This window comes from Thamnophis sirtalis, unplaced genomic scaffold, assembly GCF_051295495.1.
Source record: "Thamnophis sirtalis isolate CommonGarterSnake01/CBP01778 unplaced genomic scaffold, rThaSir2_p1.2 scaffold_3, whole genome shotgun sequence".
NCBI classification, from domain to species: Eukaryota; Metazoa; Chordata; class Lepidosauria; order Squamata; family Natricidae; genus Thamnophis; species Thamnophis sirtalis.
Window position 1 is genome coordinate 83952313 of NW_028261383.1, and position 25012 is coordinate 83977324.

The 25012-nt window shown below is 34.3% G+C and overlaps 1 protein-coding gene across 8 annotated transcripts in view; it reads left to right on the forward strand.

The window, feature by feature from the left end:
* The window catches only part of EBF1 (EBF transcription factor 1), a 359655-nt gene that overhangs the window by 321566 nt on the left and 13077 nt on the right, over positions 1-25012 (forward strand). For all 8 annotated transcript variants that reach the window (XM_014059163.2, XM_014059169.2, XM_014059167.2 and 5 more), the window contains exons 11-13: positions 4488-4576; positions 22841-22906; positions 24564-24741. In XM_014059163.2, coding sequence (XP_013914638.1) covers positions 4488-4576; positions 22841-22906; positions 24564-24741 — 333 coding nt within the window. The remainder of the gene's footprint in view (positions 1-4487; positions 4577-22840; positions 22907-24563; positions 24742-25012) is intronic.

Genomic DNA, 25012 nt, shown 5'->3' on the forward strand with positions numbered 1-25012 from the left:
AAATACAATTTATGATTTATGTATAATAAATTATCTTTATAATTATCATCACAAAAATAGTATTATTTTTTTAAATTAAGACTATTTAGAAAATATTCGTTAGATGGTAGATTATCAGGATATGTTTTCACTTGTGGATGTGTGTGCAAAGTGGATTTTGATGGTGTTTTTTTTGCATTTTTGGTTAAGAAAATGCATTGCTAAGAATTTGAAAGCAACCTAATACATTGGATGTATATTAGGTTGCTTTCCTTCATGCACAATCAGTGTTGTTTTGGGTTTTAAAACGATTAAAAAACATATTTCTTATAGCTGAACTGTTTTCAGCCATGTAATTTAGTTGGCAAGAGTGCAGTAGTAATTGTGTACACTAATTTTAAGAGGCAATTATCAATTTGTTTAATAAGTGACTAACAATTACTGTTAGAGAAGAATTGATTTGCCATTGCCTTGGATATTAGATATTAGATATTTCCTAAATGAAAAGGACAGGAAAATATCAAGGATATATGTATACATATACATATGTATGTATATATGTACGTAAAAGTTCAAATAAAAATTGCATGTTTTCTGTTGGGATGGTTGTATGCAAGATAAACAGGTTATATTTTGCCCCAATCTGTTATGCAAGCTATAGAAATTGACTAGAAATGTGACAGTGCTAAGATTTAATGCACTGAATTAAATATGGTAGAGAACATGAAAAAAATATGAAGTGTTCAGAGCTTTATTTGTTCTTTGCATATTTAATATGAAGACCTGAAGCAAGTTCCCCCAGGTTTGAGCCTTAAAGATTAGTTGAGAATACAACTATGCAACCACCCCCAGGTAGCAAAACTATTCTCTGTACTAGCTAAGTACTAACTTCAGAAGTGGATGAAGCCAGGATCTGTTTTGGAGTTTTAAAGAGTAAAATAAATGATTTAAATATCAGCAAAAGTTAAAGCTTGGAGGTTAAAGCAAAGGTTTCTATTTAAACCTCCAAACACAAAATGAAAGTCCTGATTTTTTAGAATCCATCCATTCTGGGTGAACTCCAGGGCTGCAAAAAAAAAAAAAAAGATTTCATTCGTTCATTCATTCATTCATTCATTCATTCATTCATTCATTCATTCATATAAAAATGATATCACAATATTAAAACCATAAATGAGAACAAAGTTAAGAACAGAATTCAAAAGGTTGGTGTTAAAATATTAAAAGTTAAAGAGTTAACAAGGTAGAGAAAACATTGTCTCAATACATCCCCAAGGTTGCATATAACTTTTCAACCCACATGCCAATTTTAACATATTTTCTGAAGGCCAGAAGAATGGGAGCCTGCTTCAGCAGAGAAGACTATCTTCCTGGATCTTGCCAATTGGAATTATTTAATCAATAGGATCCCTAAAATACCCCTACCCCCACCTGACCAGTTGGGATGGGACAGTTCCTCAGATAACCTAGGCTCATGGCATGAAGGGCTTTAAAGGTCTTAAAGGTCCACCACTTTCTGAATCAGTTGCAATATCTGGATACTCTTCAAAGGTAGAACACATTGTAGTATTTGTACATGAAATGACCAGTGTATGAGTGGCTGAAAGAAGGGTTTCTTCATCCAGGAAAGGGTGTAATGAAGTTAAACAAAGGCTCTCCAATTACAAGTGACTTGTGATCCTTGAGCAGGTGACATGAGTTCAGAATGCTCCCAGATTATTGGGTATTATCTGGGGCAATGCATACTCACCCAGGACCAAAGATGGTAAACCCATGAATATAGAGGTGCCTTCAATCCATAGCCACTCCATCTTACCAAGATTCAATTGAAGCCTGTTGTTCCTCATAAAGAGATCCAGACAGCCACTAAGCACTATGAAAGGGCACCTATTGGGTCACTTAACTTGCCCAAGGTGAAATGTATCTGTGTGTCTTTCTTGCACTAGTGTGTGTGTGTGTGTGTGTGTGTGTGTGTGTGAATTTTAACTTTATGAATGTTGCTCACAGTTAGTGTTGTGAGATGGGCAGCTATATAAATCTATGTAAAGCAAGCAAGCTACCTACCTAGTAATGTAGTTTAAAACATTGTCTTGATCTGTTGTACTGTACACATTCAAGAACCGCTTTGATTTTTTTAATCTGATACCTTGGTTATGTGCATTTTCAATAATATAGATATGGCTATTAAAATGAAAAGAAATCAGGAATGCTTGGAATATACCTTGGATTGTTTTGTTTCTGGACGTGCGCTGAGTTTTTCCAAAATATTTCCCCTATAGTGTGCTTATTTTTTCTGAAATAATAATGTTGAAATGTGTCTAATTCAATTATTCCCATCCCATTTGAAGAAGTTTCCCAAGCTATGATATTTGAACAGGTTCTTTTAATTGCTGATACAAATGTCAATCATTCGGCTGCAAGATGAGAATGTGTCTTGAAATAGATGTTTCCTGTGCATAAGTCATTTAATCAACAATGAAAATGTTACTGGTACATCAATAGCCCTTTTTGATATGAAATATTGAAACAAGAAAGATAACCCTTGAAAGTCTGTTAAAAAGCAGAACCTACATTCTGTCTATTCACAATTATGAAAATGATCATTCCATTGTATACATAATACTGTTATTTCTAAAGCATATTAAAAGGAATTCATCTAAAGTACAATTTTATTTATTATTATTGTATGGAATGTTTTGGAATTTTTAAGGTACAGTTTTAAGTACACTGCATAAAGAATTTCTAAGCCTGACTGCACTCAAAGAAAGTTCTTCTTCAAGGGTTTAAATAGTAATTCATAAAATGGAAAGAATAATAAATATTGTGCCTTAACTCATGCATGAGCATAGACAGACAGTTTTTGTGCACCTGGGTATAATTTTAGTTAATTCACACAAGAGACAGGTTGAAAGTTTATTGTTTAGATAGGAGAAAATGGCTTAAATCTCATATTTGCAAAAATGATTGCATTACCTTAAATGAAAATGGTATTCTATTAGTTACTTCAATAAGCATTTCGTTTAGAAAAATATTTTAATAAAAAAACTTATCTGAACTTCCATACAACTTAAAATACGTAAGTGAGGGAAAGTACTTTCTTTGATTTAGATGTCTTTGGGAAGTATAATTACTGGCTTTTTACTCACCTATGTAAAATAATGTATTTTTATAAATGGATTTCTGGCCACTTTAATCCATTTTTTCCATTTCTTTAAAAAAAACATAAAAAGTAAGCACAGTCAATCAAAGAATTTTAAGGTTTATTTCCTCTTTAGAAATGATTGATAGCCATTTAGATTTACAAGCTGACAAGTTAAAGGGTGCTATTGGTATAATTATATACTATATTCACAGTCTTTCAATTTAAATGTCCTTTTAAAATCATGAGATTATCATATCTGTATTTTGAAAGTAGACCAGTCAGTTTGGGTTGGTACACAAATTGCTTCCATTAGCCTTGGGACCTATTTGAATTTAATACCTTCTTTAAAATCAGCACTACTTTCAATGTACTTTTGAAACTTAGGGTAATGGGAAAGCATTTTTATAGTATGTGTTAACTTTATTTTTAACGTATGGATGAATGTTACAAACACAAATAAAAGTGTTACTCAGTCTAAAAGATTTTTTTTTAAATCATTATTTTTTTATCTATGGAAAAACATTTATAGTAGGACCTGGGGGAAATGAAGGAACACTTTTAAGAATGGTAGAGTAGGTTGCCTGTCTCATTAAAAACAAGGAAAAACTTCCAAGAATCTATAAATGGATCCATTTATTCAACTGTATAAAGTAACAAGTTAATCCAGAATTTCACTAGAGTAATTGCAATGAGGATTCTGTTTTATTTATTTCTTTGAAAGATAACAAGGTGTTGTTTTTTTTTTGGATCTGGTTATTTACTTGTTTCCCAAGCAAGACACTTGCTTAATTGCAAATATTTCATTGAAATGTAAAACATTGTGGCACCTGATATTAAAATATCAAAAAATAAACTCTGACTCAGAGTGGAGTTTATTGGATATTTCAATAATAGAGGTTACTGACTGAATAGCAATAGCACTTAGATTTATATACAGCTCCATGGCGCTTTATAGCACTCTCTGAACAGTTTGCAGAATCAACATATTGCCCCCAACAATTTCGGTCCTCAGTTTTACAGACCTCTAAAGGATGGAAGGCTGAGTCAACCTTGACTCTTGATCAGGATTGAAGTCCAAGCTGTGGGCATTCTAACCATTGCACCAGAAGGGCTCCTGAAACAGTCTGTGGATTCTGCTGTTGGAAACTGTCTGTTTATCACAATACTAACCCTTTAGAACCATTTAGAATTCTTATCTAGAAATACACATAAGCAACCATAGAAATAGATAAAAGTTCATGAAATAAAATGTTATAATATAAAATGTCTAGTTAATTTTGTCCTCCAGAATTGTGATAGTTTCTAGAACTCAAGAATTTTTAGTGAACAATTCAGTTTTGCATAATTACTATTTTTCTTGTTCCAGCTTTGAATGAACCAACCATTGACTATGGCTTCCAAAGGTTACAGAAAGTCATCCCGAGGCATCCTGGTGATCCTGAGCGTTTACCAAAGGTCAGCAAAATGTAATATATGTGTGAACATACATATGTATCTGTGTTTATGATTAAGTCTATGATGCATCAGGTTTTTTTCAAATAACACTTCAGCACAATATATGTGTAGTCAACATCTACATTTGGAATACTACAGCCACATGCTCTGTATGAAGCTTGTTTATATTTGGTTCAGCTTTGTTGCATCCAGCTGTATTCTCGTTAAACACATCTGTGTTTAAAGAGATGCAACAGCTACCTTTACTTACTGAGCCACATTCAAAAAAATATTGTTACATGTAAAGCACAAAATCATGTACACATGAAGGTAAGACTCAGCTCTTTTAGCAATTAAACCATCAATACTGATAAGTAAAGGTAAATGTTTGCCTCACACATATGTGCTAGTTGTTCCTGACTCTTAAGGGGTAGTGTTCATCTCTGTTTCAAAGCTGAAGAGCCAGTGCTGTCTGAAGACATCTCTGTGGTCATGTGGCCGGCATGACTAAACACCAAAGGCACACAGAATGCTGTTACCTTCCCACCAAAAGTGGTCCCTATTTTTCTACTTGCATTTTTACATGCTTTCAAACTGCTAGGTTTGCAGGAGTTGGGACAAGTAACAGGAACTCACTCTGTTATGCGGCACTAGGGATTCGAACTGATGAACTGTCGACCTTTCTGATCGACAAGCTCAGCATCTTAACCACTGAGATTGCAGGAAGATACAGAGTTACTTCTAACTGGTGTGGATGGTCAAGAGATTCTAGGTTTTCTATCGAGTGATTCCATTATCAAAACCTCAAGCAAGCAAATAAACAAACTTAGTTTGTCATTTTACCAAATCAATCTTTAGTGCTTCTTCTTACATTACATAAACATTTGGAATACTACAGCCCAGGTGCTGTATTTATGCCCATGCTCCTATTTATAACCTCGTTATCTAACATAAATGTTAATGGTAAATTAACTACAGTGATTCAATATCAATAATAAGTTTAATAAATACTAATTAATATTAAAATTAGCATTAAATGTTTTAGCATTAATGCTAAAAATAGCATCCATAAGGAATGTTGTTGACCAAGTCCCCAATTCTTGGTGTAGACTTCCTATATAGAGGGAAATATGAAGGAAACACAATGGCATTTGATGAAACAAAGAAGATGGATATTTATGAATTGGATTGTACCATGATTGTAGAAATGGTTTGATAAAGGATGCTAGGAAACATTTTTTTAAAAAAATGAAATTGGTAAACATTAAAGCCAGAAAGATATGTCACTATACTCAGGCACTGAGGGTTTAAAAATATTTCACTGAATATATTAGGTCTCAGTGTAATATTTTTATATACACACAAAGTAAAACAATCATTTAGACAAGATTTTGCCAATAGGCAATTTTCAGGTAAACTGAATCTACAGTCTTTTTCGTAGAAATCTGGGAGTAACAGTGGAAATATTTTTGGAATGTTAAAGAGGGACTCATAGGTATCATGTAGCCAGTGGGCTAAAATTGATAATAAAAGCATGTTCGTGGTTGTTCCATTATCATGAATACATAAGCAAATAAAGAAAGCACATCTATTGCATTCCCATGCTGAACATACATTGAGAATTGGGAATTGCACCTGAAATTCCAAACTCGTTTTAGAAAACAGAACACATTTTCAGTTTCTTCTCGTTTGAAATGACGGTCTATTTCAGTTTTAAAATAATAACAGATGCTACTCAGCTAGCTTGTTAAATTGAATAATACTTTGATAGGATGTTTGAGTGCTTCATTTGAGAGTATGGGTTCAGAGAATGGTTAATTCTGCAAAAACTGAAGGTTGAATTTGTGCTTATGTTTTATATGGGGTCAGTTAAAAACTTGACTGTCATTAGAAGTCTGTTGTACTCTTTCTGGAAGCTGGAACTTAAGTTGCCATATTCTTATCATTTGGTAGTCTGAGAGAGACCAATAATTATCGGAGAGATTCTACTCCAAAAAGAACTAATACGGCACTTTCATTTGCTATTTGCTTGATTCATCTTGTATAGTTGGGCACTTACAGTATATATTGCTTTTCCCCCCTCTATGGTGTTGGAAATAGCTTCCTTTGTAAAATGGGTCATCAGTACTTCTTTTATAGGGATATGACAAAAATTAAAATGCTATCAATTATCCGCATGAGAAATTATACTAAAACCATGTGGGAGGAAATTATGTTGGTATTATGAAAAATCCAAATTCAGGGATAACTCTAAAATGGGATATCAAACTGGTGGCTCATGGGCTGGATACATAATGCACAGGCCACACTTACCCCAGCTGCTCAAATGGGGAAAAGGTCCAAAACTTCACGTGATGGCAACATGACACCGCACGTTTGACACCTGTGCTCTAAAAGGAGGATGTTTTGACAGCTGAAAGACACAGTCATATTAAAATTGGGCAGGAGGACTTCTTGAAGGTCAGCAGAAAAGGCTTTTTCTTAGTGCCTTAGAGTTTATTCAATAATTGATCACAACAGATTGTGCAATTTAGAATCTATGGTTTAAAACTTTAGCATACAAAGGATAGAAAAAGCCATAAAAATCACTTTGCTCTTAGACCATGTTCCCTTAAAGCAAAAGAGCAAGACCAAGGATGCTGAGCATTGGTGCAATATGTAGTTGGTTGGTTAATGCTTAATACAAACAGCTTGACTTAGCTTGTAGCACAATTTCTATCTGCAAGAAATTAATATTGCCCAGCTGATAAAGTAGTCTTGTCATAAACAGCATATTAGAACAGTGATTTACAGGAGAGATAACACAGTGTTTGAAATTGGGTGATGAGGCATCTGGAGAACATAAAATTAATAAGTCAAAAATAGGAAGGTGATATATATTCAATGGACCCTTAACTAGAGTCTAGAAATCTGGAGAAGCTAAACATCTTCAAAGAAAAACCAGAAAGTCCAGTTGCTTCTTGAAAAAGCACCTTTGGGATAGAGTCCAGATTATTATTGCCTAGACTGTCTCAATATGGTTTTCCAAATTTCTAACCAAGGTCTTTTCAGTAGTTTGGTCACAGGCATTGAAACATAGGATAAAAGGTCTTTGTCACAGAGAAATAGCTTTGATTGAATAACTTTGATTGAACTGACTAATTTAAAAAATATATGTCATACCTCTAGATATGCACATACATACAACAAAATGATAAAATGCATGAAAAGATGCTAATCTCATAAAGACATTTTCTTCTTAACACAGTAGTTCCTTTGGAAATGTATATGCCAGAATTTTGAGGAAAGCAACAAAGACTGCATTTGTGTATTTTGTTCTGTGGAGCTGAAAATATCTAGTAAATTGATCCTGTGGGAGTAATAAATACACATTACTTTATCTTGTACTTCATGTCTTATACCCCTGAGCCTTGATAGAACAACACCACTTAATAGACTTTAAAAAAGAGTAATTACAGTCATTGGTTGTGTGATTTTTCAGCCCTTCCAGCCCTGCCTGACCTTCTAATTTAGCTTACCGTGTCTAACTAATGCATTTATATTCATCTTTTATGAAGCATGTGTAGTACAAAATTGACTTTGCAGCCTTTAGCAAGCTGTCTTACTAGTTGAATATCTGGTTAGTCCCTTATTCTGAACTGGGCATTTGTACAGAGGAGTGAGCTGTAGGCTTTTTTTTAGGTTTTGGGGAGTGCCAATCAATTATTTCTTTTTATTTTTTGGGAAATTCTTAAAGAATAGACTAGAATAGAATAGGATTTTTTTATTGGCCAAGTGTGATTGGACACACAAGGAATTTGTCTTCAGTGCATATGGTCTCAATGTACATAAGGAAAAAATAAAATATATTCATCAAGAATCATAAGATACAACATTTAGTGATAGTCATAGGATACTAATAAGCAATCAAATCATACTAGGAAACAATAAAACAATATAAATTGTAAGGATACAAGCAACATGGTTATAGCAATAAGTGGGAAGAGATAAGTACTATAGTAAGGATGAGAAGAATAATAGTAATACAGTCTTAGTAGATAATTTGACAGTGCTGTGGGAATTAGTTGTTTAGCAGAGTGATGGCATCCACGAAAAAAAACCTGTCCTTGTGTCTTCTTGTTCTGGTGTGCAGAACTCTATAGCATTGCTTTGAGGGTAGAAGTTGAAACAATTTATGTCTAGGATGTGAGGGGTCTGCAGATATTTTCACAGCCCTCTTTTTGACTCATGCAGTGTACAGATCCTTAACGGAAGGCAGGTTGGTAGCAATTGTTTTTTTTTCCTGCAGTTCTAATTATTCGTTGAAATCTGTGTCTGTCTTGTTTGGATGCACAGCCAAACCAGACAGTTATAGAGGTGCAGATGACAGACTCAATAATTCCTCTGCAGAACTGAATCAGCAGCTCTTTGGGCAGTTTGAGCTTTCTAGGTTGGTACAGGAAGAACATTCTTTGTTGTGCTTTTTTGATGATGTTTTTTATGTTAGGTTTCCATTTTAAGTCTTGAGATATGATAGAACCTAGAAACTTGAAGGACTCTACTGTTGATACTGTGTTGTCTAGTATGTATAATATATAATGTAAATTCTACTTTTCCATTTACCTTCTGAAAAGTGTTGTATATACCAAGATTATTTATAGCCAAGTGTAAATGCCAAAAGATGCAAGTATTTCTAAAAGGGTTATCTCAAACATTTTTTTCTTGTCAGAAATAGCTCAATGCCCAGACATTTCTTGTTCTCTTTTGAGAATGACAGTTGGATAAGGCCATCCCATGATGATTTGCATGCAAGACTGACAGCTTAGGAGATGAATGATGCTGCAAAATGTTCAATATCATGCAATTTGTACATGCACATTTTAAAAAAATAGCTTAAGAGAAGGCTGGAGGAATTCCCTTCGGGAAGAACAACCCTGAGCTAGCCAACACACAGACCATGCTCTCTGCTGCGGACTTCCATAACTTTCTGTCCGGTTTACTTATCCACTGGAGCACAATTGTTTCTGTGCATTTCTTTTCCCACCATATGGTTATTTCATTACTATACACTAAGGGTCCATATGGGGAATTTGTGAAGTGAACTGTACTCATTTTTACTGCCAGATGAGCAGCAAGCTTAGCTTAAGTCATCTGCTGCTGCCTTTATGTTGTTATGGCAACAGAGCACCAATAAAAAATTCTAATCTACTGTAAGTGTCTCGGATCACAGTATTTTAAATGCTTGCCATAACTGTCCTCTAAAGTGAGAGTGCTTGTTCTCAAAGGGTTATTGCCAGTTCCAGCAGGTGGCAGTAAAGAAATCATCCTCCCTCCTCCCCCCCTCCCACTTGCAGAGGTAACATAATTAGAAAGCAGCGGTCTCTTGCAGATGTGTTAATGTCTGTGCTGAATTTTTTTTGGAAAGCTGGCCAAGGTGTTGAAAAAGACTTTCAAAGCACACAGTTATTGAAAAAGACTTTCTTGGACTCCTGTGACTTGTTTAAGCAACACATTTGGATGCTTCTCTGTGCGTGCGTGTTTCCTTATTTTGAATGATTCCTTCAAGCACTGCGCTAATTAAGAGCACCTTAAAGCAATGGAAGTAGACAGCAACATCTTTAAATATGAATCATTTCCACCTCCACAGGCCACATGATATGTTGCATATCTCTGTCTCCCTGTCTACACTGAGAGTGAATGTTTGTAGTCTCCCTTCATCAGTTCACATTAGCCTCATGCTGAATATTTAAACACCAAACAATTTAAACACCCCATGAAGAGAGACACTTTCTGTCGGAATTGCAAAGGCTCATCCGATCATAATTTAGTAAATCAGCCATTCACTGGTTTACTTGTGCCAAGAGCTACTCAGCACAACTACGTGCCAGCAAGCATTGAAATCTGGTCTCCAGTCACATGCAGCCCTGTTTCTCATTGGAGAAATGAAACTGAAAATTTCTCTCCTAACAAAGTATTCAGGCTTAGTTAGTCATTTATCCTAAAGGAAACAGAGTGGCACATTTAAGCAGGAGTCATAGTGCATTGCACAATGTATTCTAATTACAGTAATACTGTTTTAGCATTTTTATGGGTGTGCAACAAGCCATTTAGATATTACATTTGTAGCCTTTAATCTTTTGCAAATATCAATAATATGCAGTAGCTGAGGAATGACATGAAAGAGTAAATGGAACGTCTAAGATACAGCTCAATGCAAAAGATGCATTCCTTTGATAGCCAGTTTATACATGAAAAAGTATTTGAGAGTGAGGATGCTGCTTGGAGCATCCAACTATGTTAGCTCTTTAATCACTTTGAACATTGCTTGCCCGGTCTGCCTTTCTCATTACGAATCTAATACATTATAGCTTGCACATGTTAAATGCAAACTCTTTTTTATTTCGCTATGTTATGCAACTGGAAGTAAAGTTTGCGCGCAAAAGGTTTGTAGTTTATCCCTGCAGTTGGAATACTTTCTGCTTGAAATTTCGAAACCAGTAGCCAGACAGATGTAGATAATAACATGCTAAACCACTGAGGAGTGTTTCATATGTTGCCCTGCTTTCTGTTACATCTGCAGTCTGGATCCACTCCACTATCAATATAACTAAGTCCAGATCCAAACTGAAAATGCAGGGAAATGGAGGAATAGATTAAATGTTTACCATTGCTGTGTTTCCTGATAATTTTTTTTTACTAAGACTGTTTGTCTCAGCTGAGTATATGAAGGTCAGCCCTGCAGCTTTCCGTGCTCTTTGCAATGGTATTATGGAGATAACTGATCAACATGATCAGTAGTTATTATCATAGTCTCATATATACATCAGAAATACATATGGATAAAATTTGCAAATGAGGCATTGGACAGCTAGAACTGTCTGCTAATACATTCTTATAGCATACATTATTTTGGTTGCATAAATAAGGTTAGCAAGATGTTAGACTGGATTTGGCATTTTTATCAACCTATTAAGTCTTTCTCAAGAGCCTAGGATAAGCAAAGCTGTTGTTTCATAGAGTTAAAGGTATCATCTCAGAATGTGAAGTGTCTCCCCCCCCAAAAAAAAGGCTTTTGCAGTTGACTGATAATGTTTTTGTCAATACCAATGGAGTACAAGTGGTGCTTGAGATGTTTTGAAATTGCACCCAAGGCACCTATTATTATTATCTCCTTTGCTTTATTTTGCCACTGTTGTTCTACTTTTATTTGCAGCTCTTTATGTTTTGTAATTTTCACCAGTTCTTGGTCTTCCATTCCGCTGTTTCCAGGTATTGCAATATGCTCTATCCAGAAATTTTTGTCTTTCTTATCGATAAGTATTAAATCTGGTGTGTTGGGTTGCAGATGCTTGCCTGTTTGAATTCTAAAGCACCAGAGACCTTCATTTTATTATCATTATTTAAATCTATTTAAATTAATCTGTTGTCCAATTCCAGTGGACTCTGAAATCTTGTATGTTAGAAACTTTACTAAAATGTGGGAAGTGTGGAAATGGATTATGAAAGGTTTTATATTGTGATTCTATCTTTAGAACAAATTTTTCACCTACTTGAGCTAATAAATCTCCATTTAGTAGAATGAGTTAAGGGACTATACCAGTCTACATTTAGTAAACATTTACTACTGCTGTTTTATTGTCTTATCTCTGTAGTCAGTGATATACAAAATGCTCCAAATTCAAAACATTTTGATCACTAAATGTCCTGTTTTCAATCTCAGAACACCCCATTTTAAGCCTGGAATAACCAGCCTGATCATTCTGGAAATATTGTGAACTCAAAATAGCCCCTTTTAAAGTTGTAGAACTTCAAACAGTTTCAAAATTTGTCAGAACAGCACTGGAACATTTTTCTTAAGATCAGGAGGGAAAGAAAACTTTTTGGGGGGTCAAAATATGGTGTGGTAAAATATTTTGGTTTTGAAACTTTTACAGATAATAAGCATCCCTCTTTATTACCTGATAGTTGTCACAACTTCAGTAATACCTGAGCAACATTAAATGAGACATGTTCTATGTACTATTTTGAGCCAAAACCTGGCTAAAATATAATGGACCCGAGGAACAAGAGTTTTGAAAGATGGAAGATACCTTAGAAGATTATATTCAAAAGGCTGGTCTGTTTCTATATGTGTAGTGTCACTTTCTGTTTCTGTTTGACTTCAAGGGTCATTAATTTTTTTTTCTCCCAAAGAAAAAAAATCAAGCATCTTTCTCTCATGCACATATAGTCTGCCTCAGCTCCTGACTGTTCCTGAGGTGATTTCTTTGTTATGAGAAAGAAGCCCCATTGTTTTCTGTGTTTTCTACTTCCTGGTGTTTGAAGAACCATGTTTATTTATTTATAAGATAAGGGTTTATGCAATATCCACTAAAATTAGTAATTGCTAGGTCAGGTTCATAGGGCTTATCTGTGTTATAAAGGGAATGCCATTCCTTCAGTAAGTTCCTCTCTAGTTCAGAAGGTCAAAGGAGATACTTTGCATGTTTGGGGAGTATTCAGTAGATCAAGCACACAAAGCCAGCTGCTTTGTAGAGGCTTACATGCATATTGATTTTTACAGTGTTTACCGATTACTCTCATGGACATCCTCAGTGAACTTCATTCTCAGTGAAGCTCTGGTTTTTTCACCATAACTATAGCTTTAATCAGTATAGGACTCACAGAATCAAATGACAGTTCCCATAGATGTGATAAAATGCACATTTTCTTAGGAACCTATCTTGGTGCAACCGTATATAATGGTCAGGAACAAAACCTACAAGTTTTTTTTTCTCCCAGTATTCAATGAGAAGCTTAATCACCGTGAATTAATCACCATGAATTAATTTTAAGTAATCCTAATGTTAGTTATGACCATTTCTTCCTCATATGTAAGGTAAACTATTTATTCTTTGGGATTTATAGCAATATCCTTAATCTGGCATCCTTTGCACAAATGGTGGCAAATATTTACTACTGGCTTAGCCTGTGTGTTTGTTTAATTATTTATTAAATTTATATGCCTCTCATTCCACAAATAAGGCAATTGGTTTAGATGAGTCAACCATGAATGTGTTTTCTAGTCAAACTAATAGTGGTTCATTGTGTTATTTATGAAATGGGACTTAGTTTTAGTAATTTCATAGGACATCCCTGTAGAGCACCAATGTTGCCTGTTTAAAGTAAAAATCAAAAGATACATAGTGTGTGTTTTTTAGATGAAATATGAGCGCTGCATAATTTATGGAACCCTGGAAGTGGACAGTAAAACAAAATCTTTGTTCTTGTTATGATGATGTCATTTAGTAAAGTATGCAGGAAAGGTTTGCCTTTTTTTCTTCCTTAGGAAACAAAGAGGTTTACAGACTGTGTTACATTACAGATACAGGACATGGCATACTGTAATCTTGGAGATTGTTCATTTGTAAAATCTTGGTGGCTTGTTCATTTGTAAAATCACCATCTGAACTAATAGGTCTTGTATTCCTTATTTATGTATGTTTATCCCACTTCATTATTTTTAATAAACAACTCAAGGCAGCAAACAAACCTAATATTCCTTCCTGTTTCTGTTTTCCTCACAATAAGAACCCTTTGAGGTGGGTTGGGTTGAGATATAGTGACTGGTCCAAAGTCACCGAATTGACTTTCATGCCTAAAGCAGGACTCAGAGTCTCCTGGCTTCTAGGCCAATATCTTGACCACTATTGACCTCATAGTTAGGATTCACGGGTGGTTCACGACAATGAAAAATTACACTCAATATATACATTTCAATTATCAGTGAAATACTTGTGCTATTTTATTTATTTGTTGAATTTGTACAGCTGCCCATCTAAAAAAAAAATAACTCTGAGCACCAAAGAATTTTGATACCTATTAAACAAATTAAAAGCACAATACAAAAGGAGAATTAATAGTCCTTCAACAATATTAATTAGAACTAAAAGAAAATTCCCTGACATTTTATTAATAAAAAACCAAATATTTTAGTTCCCTAACTGTAACATCTTCTGGCTACAGTATGGAAACCTAGATTGCCTTCCAGGGAAAAAATGCATGTATTCTACCCTTACTGTAGTAATCATGGCATTTGGCCCTGGCTCACAGACCTTACCAAGTAATTTATTCAGCTGGTTCACAATCACTGCCAGCTGTTTGCACTTATTTGTTTGAGAATAAAAAATAATGAAAATATACATAGTCAACAACTTTGTGATCCACTTGACATCTATTAGGTATTTGATAAAATGACATTAAAATACAATTTGATACAATGAATGATTGTCTATTTATCTGTTTTCTGCCTACCTGCCTGTTTAATCATTGGTCTTTTCCTTTACCCCCTTACCGTAAGGTTTTTAACAAATGCTTGAAAGAGAATGCAATTAAGATTAAATGCAATGATAATTATCACAATTCTAGCCTTTGTTTGGGTTGATATCAGATATCTTATGCTCCTGATATTCCTGAAGAAATTTAATTCATCCGTTTATATAACTGTTTGAAACATCTGCTTAGAGAAATTTGCTTCAGCCAGATTTTTAGGGATGCATGTTCAAAAATTAATCACATCTTTCTCTTGCTGATAATAAGAAAGAAAGTTGATGAAGTGCTTTAACAACATAAGGCAGGGAGCACTCCAGTAAAATAGGTCTGCTTCAGCTGAAGCCTCTCAGTGCAATAAAATACTATTAAGTTCTTTGAACACAGAGTTATAAAACATAATTGTTATACATTTGGCATTTTATGTTTCCCTAGAAATTACCACTTGGTATCTAGATGTAAGCTGTGCTTTTTCTTTTCATTTCAATTGGGTCTGAAGTGGACTTTTACTGTAATGAGAATGCCCCTTCCAGAGACTTTTAAAAAATTATTCCTATGATAAAATGTAAGTGAGTGTATTCATTTGTAAGGGTTATAGTAGGAGAGGGATTTTTATCATTTTAATATAACATTCCCCCTCCCCTCTGCTTTTTTTAACATTCCCAGCCTGGGAAAAATAGAACAAAATACTACCAAAAATCAGAAACATCATCTTTTTCTTTTACTGTAAGTCCCATTAAGAGACAATAGTTAAATATCTCCAATAACTTTATTCTCTTTGGAGAGTTCTATCTTTCTTATGAAGGTTTTTTTTTTAAAAAAAAAAAAGCCTATATTCTATTCTTTCTTGTAAGATTAAGCACAATCTTAGGGGGCATATACCAAGTGTTGGTAAGTACTATATAACAATTTTTAAGTTCAGCTGATTATAACTTTTCATATGTAATATATCTGCCACATAAACCTCATAGTCATCTTCTTGCATCTCTTTGACATGTGCTTGGGAAAGCCATGGAAAGGTTCACTAGAAAGAACAGCTTGCCTCCAGAAGTTGTGAATGCTCCAACACTGGAAGTCTTTAAGAAGATGTTGGATAGCCATTTGTCTGAAATGGTATAGGGTTTCCTGCCTAGGCAGGTGGTTGGACTAGAAGACTTCCAAGGTCCCTTCCAACTCTGCTATTGTATTGTATTGTATTGTATTGTATTGTATTGTATTGTATTGTATTGTATTGTATTGTATTGTATTGTATTGTATTGAATAAAAAGTCCTTAGGCTTCTACCAGATCATATTATAATGTTTTGTAGAAAGATTCCCATGATCCAAATAACAGACAAGTACCTTTGAAGATAATCTATTTTTAAAGACCTGATTTACCTGCTTTGATTGGAACCACAAGGAAATTTACTTAATAAACAAATTCTCTCAAATTCGGTGACCAAGAATCTTAAACTTTGTCCATCAACTAAAACTCTGTTTTAGTTGGCCAGTTGCCTTTTCCATGTTGGTTTAGCCATAGTAAGTATGACTAACATGTAGCAGAACTCTATGTTCCTACTCTTATGTTTGATAGGCAGTTTTCAAGAAAGGAATGCCAAGCTACACATAGAAATACATACATTGAAAAAACAAGAATTTACATAGCATGGTATTTTTCCTTACAATAGCAACTAGATGAATTGATGGTTTATTTTTCCCCCTTCCTTGCTGAGATTTTTACTCCTCCCCTCCACCTTGTGATCAGGACACTGGTTTTTTCTTATTTATTTATAATATATTAATGGCTTGATGCCTGCAAACACTTGCTCTTTACTATTTAAAAATTACTATTTTATATATGCTTACCATATTTCCTTTATCAGCTTGGCTCAGTGTGTAGAGCAGGTGACAAGGTCATTCAGTGAGCGTTTATGTTAGTGCCTAAGGCATGGACTGTAATGTTTGGTCTGGCAGAAGACTAAGCTAGTTTAGCATTGTTTACACTGAGAGCAGTTTTTCAGTAACTAAGGTCTTTACCATCACCCAGTGCCTGTTATTTTAAATTAGACACACAAAGGAAATTGGAAACTTTTACCTGCTGGAGACTACACTTCGGGATCCTGAATTTCATTATCCACAAGATTCCGTCAGACATAAGTTTTATTTAAAAGTTTAGATGGACTTGTAGAGTTTGAGACGGTAGACAAGGGGATAGTGCAGACAATGAGTAAGCCTGGTAAGACATCTTGAAGAGTTAAATCAGAAAAATAGGTATGAGGGTATAAGCAAGCTCTGGCTTTCTAAACTAACTAAAGCCATAACATCTGGGGAGCGGGGGTTGAGTCTTTTTACATTGTTAATTACCATTTAACAGTGCTCAGGAAATTAAAAGTACATGTGCACACATAGATATGCATAGAGTGTGAATGTTGGATTGAGATGTTGATTCTTTATCATTTAATATCAATAGTATTTTGTGTTATTTCATATTACCTGTAGATAAGGGTTATTTTACACCAAAAATAGCAGCAATGATTCTATCCAGATAGGAGTGTCAGAAAAATGCAAGTAATTTTTAAACCTAAGAGATTATTATATATATTTTGGGTGAACAGATGAATGAGCAAGTGCCAGATGTTAATAGAACTCAATAATATAGCATATGTTTTACATGGAAAAATACCCTGGCATATGCAGTAAGATCCTAATATAAAGGGGTATGTGTTACTATAATAACTAAAACTTCACAGATGTTTTAGTCATATTTTGTCTAAGTTGGATGAGATTGTTCAAATCAATTAGCAATCTTTAAATCTGAAGTTTTCAAGACCTGCTTTCTTGCAAAATCAGAATTTTTATTAGAATATAATGTGGTGTGTTGCTGTAGCATCAATGAAATAAGAAACTAGAGGTCAGAATTGATCAGCTGCAAATGGCATATGAAAAATATAAATGAAATTGTTGTCATAAAGCACTTCTATGAAAGATGAATGATTTCTTGTTTAATTTTGTCACAATATAATGCTAATAGAGTTTAAAAATCTCCTATCACTCTTGGGGCTTAAGTAATTGATAAGCTTCATATGTTGTGGACAGTTATTGACTGAAAATATATTGCTTGCAACAAACAATTCTTTGAAGGTGGCTGGTTATTAACATTAATCACTTGTTATAAAAAAAATCAGAATTTACCTACAGTGTTCATTTTACCCATTTCTTAATTGATCTAATTGTGAGAAGAGTGATTAAGCCAAGAAAACCTTGAACAGTTGCATAAGATATTATACAATCATGTTAAAAGCAAGTGACATGAATTGATAAATTATCATTGGTACTATTCATATTGAATATTGTGATAGAAACCCTAAGGAAATGTGGTGTTTTACTCCAACTTCCAAACATATTATTTCCATAGACACATCGCTTTTCTTCAGAATTGTATCTCTTATAATATAATATCACCCCAGGTTCATTTTTATATTTGATTCTTTGTGTTGTTTCAGAATGGAAAGATTGAGTGAAAAAAGTTAAAGCATTAGGATATCTGAGTACATAAGATCACTTTCAATTCAGTAATTATCTTGGCTAATTAGTACTGAATTTCTTTCTCATCTTGCTTTCCTTTTAGAAAAGAGCCTGCTATTTTTCTCGACTATATTCTGAAATAATAAATAAGCTAAATGCAAGAAAAGTATTTGTTATTTCTTTTGATTAAACTGTACACAAACATACATATACATATGCATATGCATATGCATAAGTATATATGTATATGTATGTATGTATACGCACACACACATGCACACACACTCACATATGTGTATATATATATATGTGTGTGTGATGGTAATAGCCTATGTAATTCATAAGTTGTTCTTTCCTGTCCTAATAAAGCTTACAAAAAAACACTACATGCACATATCCAAATGATAGAAGTCTTGATCTGTTAGATAGATTTCTTTCCTCTTTATCCCATCACTATTTCTTGCTGATTTTACAAAACTATTATGAATTACTCTGTAATAAAAGTTGCACAATATCAGTTAATAATAATCAAACCACACATCTTCTTTTTGTGGATTTCTACTTTGCTGATCCTTCTGAATTGTGTAAGAATCTTCTCCTTCAGTAACGCTTAAAAGTTAAGTGTAGGTCAGTGCACTATAATACACTCCCTTTTTAAATCCTTCTACAAAAAGCTTGAACTTCCCTTTTTCTCTTTCAACCTAACCAGAAATAGCTCCTATTAAATTCTGAGGTTCAACATAAACGAGTAATCATTCTCAAGAACAATAAATTCTGAAGTACTGAGTTGGTCTTGCAGATAGCTGATTGACTGAAGACTTTTCTTACAGCCAGAATTCCTTTTTCTCCTAAATCGTAAGGATTAGAGTGAACATATAGCACATGCTTTCTGACCTCCGAGCTTTCTGGTTACAGACTACTAACAGCCATAAACCAAATATTTATTTTCTTTGCTAAAAAAAAAACTAAGTCATTCATCTGATTTATCATCTTTGATTAATTTTGTAGGGGTTGGTGTACCACTTTAATCTCGTCAAGCCTTAGCCAATCCATGATGACATCAAATAAACAAATAAAAATACAGGGATAATGCTCCTATTTTTCCAGATACTCTCTTAAAAATGTTAGCTCTCCGATTCTTAAATGAGTTGTTTTAGTCTCTAAAAAGAACAGTTGCAACCTTTTGCCTATCGTCTTCAGTGTTAATATTTAATACCCAGTGAGTATGTCTAGAATAGAAGTTTGATAAGTTATCAGAAGGAAAGGGGCATAGGCTGGGGTCATGGAAAGGAATATGCATTCTTAATACTATTAATTCACATGGGAATATTGCAACTCGTTAATCCAAAAACAAATATTAAATATTGGTATGTGAATGTATTTACAGTGCTCTAATCGTCTATTTAAAGACAACCTTTCTGTGGTGCTCTTTAGGCACCCTTTCAGCAGCACAATATTGCTTTCAAAGGCTTAGGTATGTTTTTATATCAGCTACCGTCTTACAATAACATTCAGAAGGTTAATCAGTACATTGTAATATTCCATATACTTTTAAGTACAATATACAATCTAAGATAAATAGCCAGCCATAATCTTGAACATGCTTTAGCCCCTTAAATTGTTAAAAGCTGCAGTGCCCTTTCAATCTACTTACATAATGTTATAAAATATACATTTCAAGGTAAATGAAGTCAGCTACTTCAATTTAGTCTCTCAAACTGGTAGTAAATGAGAGGTTAACACTATGGTGCCAAACCCATTATTGAGTAAATTTAGCACCTTGGACAGCTCTGTAAAATCTTTATTGCTTTCCTGACCTGCTCGTCATGTTCTGTCTATGTGTTCAGTGGCTCTCAGCTCTGATTGAAAGGCAATATATTAGATCCCGAACACAAACACGCTCGGGGTTGGTTCGCTGTGAACATAATGACATGGAGGTGAGAACAATTTTCTGGTGACTGCAATTCAACCACCTTGCCAGGGCTGTTGCATGAACGGTACTTTCTAGAAGACTTTTACGCATCACATTGTGTCTGAAGTCAGGACTGTTCTCAGAAATGGGTTGAAACCTAAAATGTTTTAAATTACATTGGTCGCTGTGTAGAATGTTCTATATTAACATACAATAGAACAGAAAAACTAGCATTTTTATATAAAAGTTTAAAAATTACCTCACAAGATTTTTTCCATAATTGTTTTGCAACATCTGAGAAAGCTAAATGAAAGAACAGTGTTATTATGTAGCAATTTTGTTAAGAAAACATGAAATGTATAGGCAATTCCTTGTTATAAAGAAATGGAACCTAAACAGTGGCAATATGTAAATTGTAGTGATGCTTATTCAATATATTCCAATGAGAAATTATGAGAAAGTGTCTGCAATTAGAATTGTTTTATTGTAATCTTACCAACTATTAAGAAACTACCTGTGAAGAATGGAAGTTTAGATTGCCTGTAGTTACTTTAAGACCGTCCAAAAGTTTAATTCCATCAATGGAATTTCCACACAAAAATAAAGTTATCATTTTGTGTGGAAATTCCATTGGCAGAATTAAACTGTTCCAAAGTTAATATCTGATTTATTTTGTGCATATTGATGCTCAGACTTAAAGCAAAATACAGTTTTTATTATTAATATGGGCTTATAAGACATATAGGACATAAGATATAAGACATATTTCTCATAACAACAAGAGAGATTTGCCATTTTATAATAATGTTATGCAACAGCTGATGATGTCACCTGGGATAGCATTACATTTCCAAAATTATCTTGTCTGGATAAGATGTTTTAATTTACTAGGAACTGGAAAAGTCAAATGTGACAAGCTGTTTTTATCTTGTATTCTAGATTTTTAATCTTTTACAAGGCAGGCTGAGCTCACTGATTTTTTAAGTAGCTTGGCTGAACCAGCATGGCCTGATTCCATATGGGTATTGTGTGCATTCAATTCATACGCTTGTAAATTATTCAGTACTTTGGTCAGGATGCATAGAGAGGACAAAGACAAGAGCTAGTGATCTCTTCAGAAATAAATAGTTTCAAATGCATTGATTCAAAACCCATCAATTATATAATGCAGCTGGCTGCAAGCATTAAAAAAAATTGAAATGTGCATTATGAAAGGGAGAGTGTGCTATGGTTCTAAGGAACGATAAATTGTATGGGGGTTCAAAACATACTTATAATCTCATTTTTAAATTTAGGACATCATGTATATCATAAGTACCTACTGCAATATGCCAACTCTTTTTGCATATATTGTAGAGAATTTTAAATTGAAAAATGCTAATATGCATCTAAAAGCTTGTCATCTGAAGAGTTGTTCAAGGATTTTGAAGAGGTTATGGTGACAGCAAAATGAATGCAATTATATCTCTCTCTTCTGATAAGAGACTATATAGTATATGAAAATTGAGCATTACTACTTCTTTTAGTTAGAAATTTTAACTAGTGTATAAAACATTCCTAGTTAAGCTTTTCAGCTTAACTCAAAAGTCAGTTCTTAAAAAAACACATCTAGCATTTACAAAAGTGTATTACAATTCAGCTTTTATGCTGTCATGCCTACAAAGATCAATTATTTTGGGTAGAAGTTACTAAGATTTTAATACGTATAGTGGGAACCAAATGTATATTATTGTTTCTGTGATGTAGAAAGATACTTGTAATTTACAAATGCCCTTTATTGACTCCACTCTTGTCCTCAAAGTTTTACGTGCTAAAAATATAAAGAGAGCATTGTGCTATGCAGATGTCAGTCTCAGGACCATGAAGGTGTAAGCTGGAGCAGGGAAATGAAGAGATGTACATAATACAAATGAGTTTAGGAACACAACAGGGATAAATAAATGAGCAGATGGAGAAGTGAGCAACCATGGAAATTAAAGTTAGGCTTATGCTTAAAATTTGGACACTCCACCCACATCCCTCCCTGAAGAATAACATTGATATCTTATTCTCAGTTGCTGCTTGTCTTCAAAACCTTTCTTTCCTTTTTGAATACCAGCCTATGGCACCCAACTATGGGAAAAAGACGAAGCATAGAACTTGGTATTGTTATCAGATCAGCAACAGCAATCCAGAGATAGCTTAACAATATGGTTGATCTGATAAGGACACGTTCCTATTATATAAATTAAGAGCCAAATAAACAGCATGAAAGAAATCTGTAATGTGCGCTGGGTGACATTGATTGCAATTGAACAAAGAAATGTAGGTCTTATTCGGCAATAAACCTGCAAGCAGCTTCTGTGCAATCAGTAGACAATTGAGTGACAGATTTTATTTTGCAGCTCAAGCAGGTTTTACCTTTTAACTTTTGTGTGAACTGGATGAATTCATGATTTAGCAATATTCTGAGTTGACTAGGCACTGTTGATATGTAAGACTGAAAACAAAGCTGTGACTGAAAACAAAATTGAAGGCACGATGTTAGAACTGCATTTGCTGTACATGAATATGGATAAAATTCTCCTTTTCTTTCTAACAGGAAGTAATACTCAAGAGGGCAGCTGATCTGGTGGAAGCACTCTATGGTATGCCACATAACAATCAGGTAAATGCAATCTGGGTTAAGTAGTGCTCCGTTTGGTGTTCTGAAATCTGTGCAGAGTCATCTTGCATGGACAAATAAAAATAAAATTGCAAATTGGCAAACAGTAACAGCAATAGGAATAGCTCTTAGACTTATATACCACTTCACAGTACTTTACAGCCCTCTGTAAGTTGTTTACAGAGTCAGAATATTGGCCCCAACAATTTGCGTCCTCATCCAACTTTGGAAGGATGGAAGGCTTCCTTAATGGTGCCATAATAGATCTATGAAAACTTCTCATGTGAATCAAACTCATCTCGAAGTTTCTAACAGTAGCATTTTAATTTTTGATTTGCATTGTTAAAATAATGAAAACACTATTCTGTGTTATTACTATTTTATAGTTTTAATGTGTTATGCTTTCAGTAGAATTTGAAAACACTAGTATGGTATTAGCTGTTTATTAATTGTTCGTGCCTAGTGGTTAACTTAATATCAGTGTAAAATATAATGTACAATTTAGGCATTCTATTTAGAGCCTTATCTTAGTGTGATTTAAGAAGTACAGGTCTAACTAATTCTCAGTAGGCCGGGTCCAGATTTTATAGAACTCTTTTACAAGCTCCTTAAACTGAAGACAGATGTTTAACACTGGAATCATGTGCCTTTCCAAAAATACATGCACTGAAGTAAATGATGGTCACACATAGTTGTCTGATATCAAAATATTGGGATTAATCTCCCCATTTACGGTCCTTTGTCTGTGAAGCTCTATTTTTCTGTGTCTTTTGCTTTCTGGAAGCTAGATAGCTGTTCACTGCAAATTGGGACTGGACTAAAGGTTTTCCCAACACATATCTATTTGTTCTTTCTAAGAACTACTTGTATTACATGTAATATGTCTTTGCGTGTATTATTTTACATATAAACATCTTCAACCTTATAACTTTGTCTCCATTTTATAGAATACAAGTAGTCCTCGATTAACAACCATTCATTCAGTGTCGTTTGAAGTTACTACAGCAGTGAAAAAAGTGACCTACGACCAGTCCTTGCACTTATGACTGTTGCAGGATCCCCACAGTCACATGATGAAAATTTGGGCACAATGCAGCCAGCATGTATTTACAATGATTGCAATGTCCCCGGGTCACGTGATTGCTATTTGAGACCTCCCCACCAGCTTCTGACAAGCGAGGTGAACAAACCTTGTGTAGCACAGGAAATACTGGTCCCAGTTGTGCTTGTTAGTCAAGGACTATCTGTACCAGCAAAGAATTGATTCATCCTGGTATCAGTTACTATTATTCACTATTCCCTTTGAACAAATGAAACTATAATAATCTGATTCATTGCTCAGTTTTCCATTGCTAAGATGCAGACTCGTATTTATCACCATTGCTGCAACTTAGGGTCCCATGATTCCCCTTTTGCGACCTTCTGATGAGCAAAGTCCATGGGGAAACCAGATTCACTTAACCACCGTGTTGCTACATTAACATCTGTAGTGGTTCACTTAACAACTGTGGCAAGATAGATTGTAAAATATGGCAAAACTCACTTTAACAAATGTTTCACTTAGCAACATAAATTTTGGACCTAATTGTGGTCATAAGTCGAGGACCTACCTGTATTTATTTAATTACTTTCCTTCATATCTAAACTCATGTTTTGGCAGGAAATAATCCTGAAAAGAGCAGCTGATATTGCAGAAGCACTCTACAGTGTCCCTCGTAATCATAACCAACTCCCCGCGCTCGCTAATACATCAGTCCATGCTGGCATGATGGGTGTGAATTCATTTAGTGGTCAATTAGCAGTAAATGTCTCAGAAGCCTCACAGGCCACCAATCAGGGTAAGCTGAAGAAGGCCCCTCCCCTCTTTTCAAGACTTTCATATGGTAAATAAAAATCATAATGCATATTACTTTCAACCATCATGCTTTTTTCCTTTAGAGTCCTATATAGAACAGCTCAGAATCCAGGCAATGTAAAACACATTCGCATAATCATCTGTGGAAAAGAGCATGATAAATCAGGGTTCTTGTGAAGGACAGAACACATTGTCAACCACACATTTCAATGAATTTTGATCCATAAATCTAAAACTGAAAATATCCTAAATTA